General features: G+C 41.0%; 1 protein-coding gene across 1 annotated transcript; it reads left to right on the top strand.

Annotated features, from left to right (window-relative positions):
* Window positions 1–7,569: 7,569 nt before the first annotated feature.
* LOC128533246 (olfactory receptor 51I2-like) lies at window positions 7,570–8,586 on the top strand. Its single transcript, XM_053507502.1, has one exon. It carries the CDS (start codon window positions 7,570–7,572, stop codon window positions 8,584–8,586), a length of 1,017 nt encoding a protein of 338 aa, XP_053363477.1.
* The last annotated feature ends 2,888 nt before the right edge of the window (window positions 8,587–11,474 follow it).

The following is an 11,474-nucleotide window of genomic DNA, read 5'->3' as shown; positions in this document are numbered from 1 at the left end:
AAGCTTGACATCCTGGGACACCGACAATGAAGAGGAGGTGCTGAAACTAATGGCCGCTTGACCCCGCACCACCTTCAACATCTTAGGCAAAACAGCATTAGAGAAACACAAAATTACTTTATCTGATGACACCCCATTTAGATCCAGAGCATACAGAGTATCACCCTTAAAGAAGAAAATAATAGAAGATCAAGTCGACCAGATGCTGAAGGACATCATCATTGAACCTTCATGTTCGTCATGGTCATTACCTGTTGTTTTAATACCTAAACCCGATGGGACTTACTTTTTCTGTGTAGATTTCAGAAAGTTAAACAGCAAGACCAAACCTGATGCATATCCGATGCCATTAATACACAACATCATTGATCACTGGATGGCGCCTCCAGGTTCTCAACATTGGATTTGCAATCGGGTTACTGGCAGGTGGAGATGGAGAGAAATAGTTGTGAGAAGACGGCCTTCATTACTACCAAAGGTCTGTTTCAATTCCGGTCCATGCTCTACGGACTCATAAATGCAGCTGCAACGTTCCAACGACTGTTGGAGAAAGTCTTGGCGGATCTAAAGGGAAAATATTGCTTTGTCTACATAGATGACATCATTATTTATTCACAATTACTGAAACAAAATATAATGCATCTCAACGCAGTATTTTCCAGACTCACCCAAGCCAATATCTCCCTCAACATAAAGAAGTGTAATTTCTTCAAAAAGCGGCTGAAGTTCCTTGGTCATGTCATCTTTGAAGAAGGTGTGCAGTTAGACCCAGAGAAAACAAAGGCGGTGGAAGAATATCCTTCTCCTCAACTTACAATCTCTTCAACATTTTCTGGGCGTCACTGGCTGGTATCACAAGTTCATTCCCCACTTTGCAGACATAACAGCTCCATTAAATAATTTAAAAAGGAAGGGAGTAAAATGGGAGTGGACTGAAGAATGCCAGAACAGCATGGATGTCATCAAACACGCACTTCAAAACCCACCAGTACTAGTACAACGAACCTAAATCTGCCATTCCAATTACACACGGACGCCAGCGAAGTGGGCCTGGGAGCCATCCTCACCCAAACTTTAGCAGAAGGAGAACGAGCAGTAGCTTACGCCTCACGAATGTTGAGAGGAGCCGAGCAAAATTACTCCACATCAGAAAAGGAGTGTTTGGCCGTGGTCTGGGCTGTAGAAAAATGGAGGTACTATCTAGAAGGTCGCGCTTTCGAGGTCTTTACCGACCATGCCATCCTGTCATGGGCCTTCAACTACCCGAAAACCAGCTCTCGTCTCACCCGATGGACGTTACGTCTACAGCAGTTCGTTTTTACAGTACATCATAGAAAAGGCTGTTTAAATCTGGGACCGGATGCGCTATCCCGGGCGCCCCCGCCGTTAAAAGTGGGCACCGCTCCATGTCTTGCCATCACAACCACTAAATGTTCACCTGACTTACCAAACGACCTGTGTGAGATAACTCAAGCCCAACATAAGGACCCTACCATCACAAAGCTGCTCTCTAAAGACCAGCCACGAAGCACACGAGATCAGAGGGTCTCTTTTGAACATCACCAAGGGGGCGTTATATCGCCGGGTACCAGTAAGACACAGAGAGAAATTTCAGCTAGTTGTCCCCCAGTCATTAATAAAAAACTTTCTACACTACTATCATGACAATCCCTTGGGAGGACACCTGGGGCAACTAAAAACTCTGCTGAGGTTACTAGAGGTGGCATGGTGGCCGACGATGCGGAAAGACGTCTGGCACTATGTGACGGAAAACACTAGACCCAGTGGGCTACTACAGAGCACGGAGGTTTCAGAGCCAGGACACACCGTGGGATTGGACATCATGGGTCCTTTTCTCCAAAGTAAAAGGCAAAATGAATATCTTCTGGTGGTGGTAGATTATTTCACCAAATGGGTGGAGATGTTTCCCCTCAGGGATGTAAAGACGCCAAGACTGGTGAAAGTGCTAAGAGAGGAAATCTTTACTAGATGGGGTGTCCCCAAATATCTAGTATCTGATCGAGGACCCCAGTTTACGTCTCAACTGCTGGCACACCTCTGCCAAATCTGGGGGAGCGTCCAAAAGCTAACTACGAGCTACCACCCACAAACAAACCTGCCGGAAAGAAGGAACAGAACTTTAAAAATGATGATAGCTTCGTACGTCAGGGACCATCACCAAAACTGGGACCAATGGTTACCAGAACTAAGAATCGCTATCAATACAGCCCAACAGGAAACTACTGGAAAGACGCCTGCAGAGCTCACGCTGGGTCGGCAACTAAAAGGGCCACTCGAAAGGCTCATTAATCATCCTCCAACACCCAACCACACAGCCTATTCACTACTGGAAAGACAACAATGTATCACGGAGAAAGTGAAACGCAGAGTAAAACAACAACAATCCAAACAAGCTAGATACTACAATGCCCGGAGAAAAGATGCGCAATTTCAACCGGGAGATATAGTTTGAATAAAAACTCACCCACTCTCCTCTGTAGCGAAAAGATTTTCAGCCAAGCTGGCGTCCAAGTGGGAGGGACCAGCAGAAATAAAAAACAAAAAAGGACCAATTAACTACACAGTGTCTTGGGGCAATCCACAAAAGACTGATACAGTGAACGTGGTTAATCTGAAGTGCTTTTACGGACATTCTCCTCAGATGCCGGAGGCTTGGGGGGGGGGGGGGGGGGGGGTGGTCTATTTAGCGTGGCCACATAAAAGTGCATTTTAAATAACAGGGAAATGATTAAGGAGCTAATGCTGCTTACCTGTGCACGGAAATATGCTCTATCTGGTTTTACTGGTCCCCAGTGTTGGTCACAGGGTAAGCTCTCGCGAGCATGCGCGATTGCAACGCGAGGGAACCCGGAAGTGCGCTGCTTTTTTGAGAGAGAGTTTGTTGGATGGTTCAAAAGGAGTACTTTTCCCTGGTCGGAATATTCCTCGTGGACACTAACAATTTACCTCTAGTTCCGTTTTTCATTTTGTATATATTGGGTTTGGTGCACCTTGTTTGTTTGTTTGTTGGTTTGTTTTGTTTAATACACTTTGGTTTGGTTTAAATCTAGTTATTGTGTCGTGACTTTACTTGTCCTGCCTCGATTGCGCAATACCGGAAGTGTTGTTTAAAAACACGTATTTTGATTCTCGACCCCATAGCACAGTAACTAGTGGTTTAATTAAATCCAAGCGTTACAGTGTAAATAGGCCACATACAGTGTCCACAAGCTAACTGCATTTAATTGGCTTTGTCCATGTATTTTGGACAATAGCAATAAGGTTAAATTAAATGAAATCAAATCAAACAGATTCGAACCTAAACCTATCTAAATTCCTCCTCTGGTAAATGGCTGGCTTATTACATACCTGTAACTTCAAGTCATCTTCCTAAACACACCTAAGGCATCTCTAGGGCGATTTCAACAAGCAAGCTATCATCATCACATTCATTATAAACATTATTTGATCTTTCAGCTTTTTATAAAACTTAGTTACAATAATACGGGATCTAAAAGCTACTCTCCGGTGTAGCATAGGCTTGGTGGAACAAGAAATGATGCACAACAACACTTCAAGACAAATCTCCAGTGTATTAAGTGACAAATAAACAAGTTATAGTATAACAAACCAGTTCGCCCGGCTGAAAGTGCGCATCTTTCCTCCGGGTATTGTAGCATCTGGCTTGTTTGGCTTTTTGTTTCATCACTCGATGTTTTACCTCCTCCGCTATAGTCCTTTGTCTTTCCAGTAGTAAGTAAGCTGTGTGGTCAGGTGTAGGTGGTTTGTTAATGAGGCTTTCTAGAGGTCCTTTCAGTTGCCTGCCCAGCGTGAGCTCTGCTGGTGTATTTCCAGTTGTCTCCTGTTGGGCTGTGTTGATGGTGAAACAGAGCTCTAGTAGCCACTATTCCCAGTTCTGGTGATGATTCCAAATATTGGATAAGATCACCATTTTTTGGGTCCTATTTACGCGTTCGGTCAGGTTAGTTTGTGAGTGATAGCTTGTGGTCAGCTTCTGAACGCTCCCCCAGGTTTGGCAGAGTTGAGCCAACAGCTGATCCTCATGAATTTTACCCAGTTTCTGTGTCTTTATGTCCCTTAGGGGAAACATCCTCACCCATTTTATAAAATAATCCACCACCACCAGTAGGTAAGCATTTTGCCTTTTACTCTGAGGAAAAGGACCCATGACGTCCAGTCCCCTCTGTATGTCCAGGCTCTGGGACCTCGGTACTCTGCAACAGCCTGCTAGGTTTTCGGCCTTGTACCTTTAACAAATGCTACAGGTCTTTACGTACTACCAGACTGATCTACAGGTCCTTCCGCACAGTCGGCTACCACGCCACATCTAGCAACCTCAGTAAGGTTTTCAGTTGCACCAGGTGTCCACCTAAGGAATTGTAGTGGACGTAATGGTGAAAGCTTTGTAATATTGACGGGCACTACCAGCTGAAATTTTTCTCCTTGTCTTACTGCTACCCGGCGATATAACGCCCCTTGATGGTGTTCGAAGGAGATCCTTTGATCTTGTGCACTTCTTGGTTGGTCCTTAGAGAGCAGCGTGATGATGGTAGGGTCTTTCTGTTGGGCTTAGGTAATCTCACAGAGATCGCTGGGTAAGTGGAGTAATTTAGCTTCGCTCCTCTTAATGTTCGGAATACGTGGGCTACTGCTCGTTCTCCTTCGGCTGAGTTTTGGGAGAGGATGGGTCCTAGGCCCACTTCGCTGGTGTCCGTGTGCAGTTGGAATGGCTGGTTTAAATCAGGTTGGACTAATACCGGTGGGTTCTAAAGGGCGCGATTTATGGCATCCATGCTGTTCTGACATTTTTCTGTCCATTCCCTTTTCACCCCTTTTCTCTTTAAGTTATTTAGTGGAGCAGTTATATATAAATTTGTGGTACCAGCCCGCGAGACCCAGGAAACGCTGTAGTGCTTTGATGTCTTGTGGTGGGGAATATTCTGCCACTGCCTTCGTCTTTGCCGGGTCCAGCTGCACCCCTTCCTCAGAGATGAAGTGACCCAGAAACCTGAGCTGTCTTTTGAAGAAGTGGCACCTCTTTATATTCAAAGAGAGGTTGGGTTGGGTGAGTTTTGCTATTACTTTATGAAGATGTTCAGTTTGCTGCTCTTTAGTCTGAGAGTAGATAATAATAACATCTATATACACGAGACAACATTTTACTTGTAGATGAGCCAAAACCTTCTCCATTAACCTTTGGAACGTAGCAGCACTGTGTCTGAGACCATAAGGCATGGACCGGAACTGAAAAAGACGTTTAGTGGTGATGAAGGCGGTCTTTTCACAGCTCTCATTCTCCATCTCCACCTGCCAATGTGGTAAACCAGAAGGCGTCTTCCAGGGATTCTAAGATGTCATGAATTAAGGACATTGGATAAGCATCTGGTTTGGTTTTACTATTCAGTTTCCTAAAGTTCACACAAAAACGGTAAGCCCCATAGGGTTTCGGTACTAGCACAACTAGAGAAGACCATGGTGAACAAGAAGGTTCAATTATGTGTCCTTCAGCATCTGGTCGAGCTGATCCTCAATGATCTTTCTTTTCAAAAGCAAAACTTGGTAGGCTCCTGACTGAAACGGTGTGTCATCTGATAAGGTTTTCCCCAGGATGTTGGAGGTGGTGCTGGGCCAGATATTAATTTCAGCAGCTCCTCCTCATTATCTGTGTCCCATGGTGTCGAGCTTTCTCGTGGTCACGTCCATGCATGGGAGGAGATCTGGTGTCATTGGTAAGGCGTAATACAGGTTGGTAGTAGCATGGTGGTTATTGCGGTACCTGACAGCAGTTGTAGATAAAATGGGACCAACTTGGGGATGTAGGAAAGGATGGAAAGTGAAAGTATCATCTGTTTTTAAACCATATCTTCCCTGAGTGATCTCCAAGATGGCTCCCGTAGCTCTTAAGAAGTCCAGCCCTGCTATCAGAGGGAAAGCCAGGTGAGTGTCCTTCATGACAAATGTTTTCAGCTGACATTCTGCACTGTGCCACTTACAGCTAAGTGTGCTTTGTGTTTTAGCTTGATGTATTTTCCCATCCTCCATGACGAACTTCTGGGTGGAGTGCACCTCGTCCCTGGCCTCTAGGTCACCCAGCTGCCGCCATAGATGTTCCAATGTAGGTGCTCCCCGTGTTCAACACAGCATTCACGTCCTTTTCTTGCACAGTCACCGGCACCAGGAGAAAAGATGGGACGGCATGGGGTTGTGCAATGGAAAGTCCAGATAGATGTTTAAAAGGAGCCCAAACGGCTGCTTTCTTGTTGACATTCTCTTTACTGGATGCTCTTTACACCCCACTTTCTGCCAGTAATCTTTGGCGCCCATGCAGTCTTTCCCCACCATCGATCCTACCTTCACCAGCTGTATGTCGGACTCAACTTTCGGGGTCCCTCGCACAGTGATCGCACATGCTCGCAAGATCTAAACCCTGAAACCAAACACTGTCAAATGGAACAACTATTACCTTAGAGGGTTTATTTCCCGGCGCAGGTGAGCTTTATCAGCTATTACTTAAATACCTGCTGTATATAAATGACCCTTTGGGTGGCCGCGCTACAAGCTTCTTTTATTAAAGGTTGACTTGGCCTTTTAGTCAAGTTAAAAAATTACCTAATAATGTAGTTTAAGTTATTTAAGGCTCTATATCTACTGTACAGGTTTTACAAGATAATCAACATAAAAATGGGCTTTAACTGTGCTCACTGCATCGTCAGCCAATTAAACGTGGCTGATACAAAAACTATAATAATTGAACGGATTTGATCCTGGAAACAACAACCGCAATCACAAAATGTTTACTTACAATTAAATATGATTTTAGATGGAAAACTTTTATAACTTTAAGTGCTGTCCAAAGTTTCACTTGTGTAGATGCAGCAAATCCATCATTAAAAATTAACACTGATGCATAAGTGGAACCTTGATTATTTATTATTAATCTTAAAATTAGATGGTAAAAGAAAGGGGTGAAAAAGAGTGTGCATGATTGAGCAGGGTTTCTACATGGTTTGTAGAAAGTCTGAAAGCATTTGTTCTAATGTGTTTCAGTACAGTGGTACTATCTCTGTCCAAAAGAAAGATTTTCCCTTATTTCCAACAGTGCAACTTTACTGTAGAATTTCTTATAAGAAGGTTTAGTCTTCTATATGTTACATTTAAATAAACAGATTATCTTAAAAATAATGTGATTGTGCACATTAATCTTATCATACTGCTTGATTTTTTTTCGTACTACAGGCCACTGTTAGCTGCACAGTTTAAGGATACCACACAAACCCATAATCTTATGTTGCTTGGTGTCAATAACTGGGATTTAAAAAAATAGTTGACCTGTGGGATCACATCAACATAAACAGATTAAAATATTTTAGGTCTCTGGGTGGATACCCAAATGATAGAAATGAACACAATCATCTCAGACCTTTTTAATGTTGTGAGCATGATGATCCTGTGGCTGTTTCACTGAATTTGTTGTCAACAACTATCATAAGTCATAGTCAGGTATGTTGATGATAGTTGCAGTAAAATATAATAATTTGCTCATGGTAAATGTCTTCGCTTATATTATTTTATATTACTTTACCAGGTCTTGAAGTCACAATGGGGGAAGAAACATCTCTTAATAATACAAATTTATCACGCTTTATGACTATCCTGACCATGGAATCATTGGACATACCACAATTCAGTGCTATCTTTATATTCATATTTGGCATCATCACATACTGCTTAATCTTGTTATTTCAGTTTTTGATACTCGTGACTATTATCGTCAAAAGGGATCTGCATAAACCTATGTACATACTGCTGTTTAATTTAATCTTATGTGATTTGATGACAACTATGGGTTTTTACCCTCAAATGCTTTGTACCATATTGTCTCAAAACAGAGAAATATCATACATTGCCTGTATAGCACAAGGAATGCTATTTCACTTCTACTTATGTGGGTCACTTTTATTTCTCAGTGCTATGGCTTACGATAGATACATTGCCATTTGCAAACCTTTGAGATACCACAATCTGATGACACAGGATCATTTGGTAAAAATTATTTTTATGGCCTGGTTTATAACTTTTGGTTTAATGGGGTCTGTATTTGCACTCACATTAAGCAAGACCATTTGCAGGACTAACATAGTGGACATATACTGCAATAATCCCTCTTTAATGAAGTTAAGCTGTGAGGATATGACACTTGCTAACTATTATGGCTTGTTTACCTTAGCTATTGGACAAGGCCCTTCCATACTGTTAGTATCATTAACATATACCAAAATTCTAATAACTTGTCTTTCTACTAAACAGAAAACATCTATAAGTAAGGCAATGCAAACTTGTGGGACACATTTAGTTGTTTTTTTAAGTTTTGAGGTTAATACATTCTTACTACTGGTTTCACACAGGTTAGAATCAGTATCTCCACATTTAAGAAGGGCTTTTGGTGTTTCAGTTGTTATCTTTCCACCAATTCTCAACCCTCTAATTTATGGGCTGAAAACAAAGGAAATTCGGCAAACAATATTAACACTTATAGAAAGATTGATTCTATTTATGGAAAACTAAACTAAAATGGGATGCATATCCTTCTTTTAATATAATTAATGATTTGGGATTAAAATAAAATAAATATTTTCTGAAATGACCTGAAATTACGAACTAATAACAGTGGAATATCTACTTCTATCCAATAAATTTAATTCATAAAGTAAATAAAATTTATACAGCTGCTTAAAGAATTTATACAAGACAATATTATATTAAAACCAAATAATTAGTCTATTAAATGTATTAAATGCTTTAAACTAAATGCTGTAAACTAAAGTTGCAATTATACTTATTTGTTGCTCCAATAATACCTGGCACATCTCCAGGCACACACACAGTTGGTATAGAAAAGAATCAACCCACTTTTAAAATAATAAAATTTTCTTGGTTGCACCTTGAGATGAAGACAGATTTTGTTTTATCCATCTGTATTTACTGCAATTTTTAACATCCAAGTAAAAGATATAATACCAGCTTGTCAGAAAAAAACAAATTGGTAATAAACAAATAACAGAATCAATGATTTGGAAAATGATCACCCCCTCCTAAAATTGACTGAAAAATTCAAATAAGGCTGATCACTTTCTCAATGGCACACACAGCTATTTGACTTTCAACTGTGATTTCATTAGATCAGCATGAAAAGCTGGAGCATTTAAGTCTCTTTAAGTGCAGCTGAAGCAAATAATCAATGATGGGTGGCAGTTAAGATATCAGGAAAATGGATGGGGCAAAGTGCTATCAAATTCTGGATTAAAATCTGCTGCCCTTTGCTAAAAATGTTGTCAATGGGAAGAAGGTTTACCTTCCAACATGACAATGAGGCAAAGCAAAGAGCACACAGTGGTTGAAGGAGAAGAAAGTGAATGTCCTGGCATGGTCTAGCCAGAGCCCAGACTTAAACCCCTGTTGAAAATCTATGGAATGACTTGAAGTCTGCAGTCCAGAAATGTGACCATCAAATTTAACTTAACTTGTGCAAATATTGAAAAGTGTAGATGAGTAAAGCTTTGTGTGCTATTGAGAAGGTGATTAGCTTTACCTAATTAAGTTTTCAATTAAGTTTTGGAGGGGAGGGGGGGGGGTAATACTTTTTCAAATCAGTTTTTTTTTTATTTTATTGTTTTCCATTCTTTCCGACATGTTGGTGTTATATCTTTTACCTGGGTGTTTTACCAAATGTGATTATTTTTAAGGGGTGTGATTCTTATTTATTCTTTTCTACACCCATATATACAGTGGTTACTTAATCGGAATGTAGGTTCTACCGTCGCGGCGCTCGGTGGTAGCATTTGGCTTTGTGCGTTGCTGGCTCTTACCGCTGAGGGGCGCTGTATAACTACAGACTGACGCCTCATGCCTTAGTTCATTCTCTGCTGGATTAATGAGACACAGAGTTTTAGAACTGCACGTAGTAGCGGATAAAATCAAGTAAAACATTGTAGTTAACAAATTTATAATCACAGAACTAAAACTACAGTACAAATGTAGAATTCAAATCTTATTAGGATCAAATTTAAACAAAATAAATGTTAACACAGTGAGCCTTTAGATTTTATCACGTGTAATTAGAAAAGACGCGTGTAGGGTTTTGTGTCGTCTTATATCTTGTGTTCTTTAAATTTGTAGTAGATGTATTAACTGAAATAAATGACCATAAAATTAAAACATTGTCAGGATGTTCTACTGCGTCAGCAGATGTCGGTCTTTCAGCCCCGCTTGTATTTTTGCGATATTATAAGAATGAAATGCAGTAGGCTCAGTTCAGATGTAAGTAAATGGATAGAAAGTAAATGGCTGTGCTGTTTGGGGGAGGGACGTGCTAATGATTTAATCGGCTCTGTATGTGAGAGAGAAAGAGAGGGGTGTCGTGGTCGTTGAGTATTCAGTGAAACAAAGGCTCAGCTGAAAAATGTTAGGCACATCAGTCACTTAACCCCCAATAAAAGGTGTTTGAGTGTTATGATAGTTGTAATATAACAGATGCGCACTGAATACCAAACCTAAACGAGGCACGAGGATTAATAAAACACGATAGCCCCCATACCCGTTTTTTTAAAATAAAAATACCAAAAAATATTACTGTGTATAGACTGATTAAAAACGATGCAATTTACGCTATTATAAGGAAAATCTCAAGTTCTTTCATTCCAAGGATTAAAAAAGGTAACAATGTCGACTTTAGAATCTAGAATCCAGAAGATTAAAATTACACAAATTTAAATCACTGAAAGTCAGCCTCAGATTTAAGAGGTTTTTAAAGTGGGGAGAAGTGCATTTCAGTTTCTCTGAATGTATAGGTGAGAACAGCCGATTCACACCTGGGGAGGGTGAATAATTTGTATTTGAATGTTGTCTGGCATTGTGAAGCACTATAGTGACACTAAAAGAACAACCCAGGATTAATAGGAATAAGAGGCCCTGAATATACTGCATAAATATTATTTAGCACAAAAAAATTCCTCGCGCTCGGGAAAACTATGCGTGCAGTTGAGTGCTGATTAGACTAAAGGAAATTAAAGCAGAGGGTTTTTATTTAGACTATAAAAAAATTAACCTGCGTCTATTTTTAGGCGTGCCAGCTGCCACTTTTTAGTTAGAAGTTTTCAATACAAATCTTATAATGCCCACATGACATGACGGAACAAGGCACGACTGGTGATGATCCCGGGCTTGCACCCCGCGCTATAAAATACTTGGGGTTTGTTGGGTTACAGTGGATTTTACTACGCGGTGTGAGTGCAATGGCCATCCGTCCACTCGCGCTGACTCTGCTCTCCGTGGATGGCCGGACAGCCCCTCCCACCTCTCGCTCCTTTGAAGTCCTTGGGGCACGTTCCATTTGCCCCGCTTGCATGCCGCACTTTCGCGTTGTTGCACGCGCGTTGCATACACAGCGCGTAGTA

The sequence above is a fragment of the Clarias gariepinus genome, chromosome 11 (genome assembly GCF_024256425.1).
Source record: "Clarias gariepinus isolate MV-2021 ecotype Netherlands chromosome 11, CGAR_prim_01v2, whole genome shotgun sequence".
NCBI classification, from domain to species: Eukaryota; Metazoa; Chordata; class Actinopteri; order Siluriformes; family Clariidae; genus Clarias; species Clarias gariepinus.
The sequence above is the reverse complement of the archived record's forward strand: the minus strand, read 5'-3'. Positions and strand labels throughout refer to the sequence as shown.

Coding starts and splice junctions, on each gene's coding strand:
- LOC128533246 (XM_053507502.1), top strand. CDS start 7,570: ATGTCTTCGCTTATATTATTTTATATTACTTTACCAGGTCTTGAAGTC.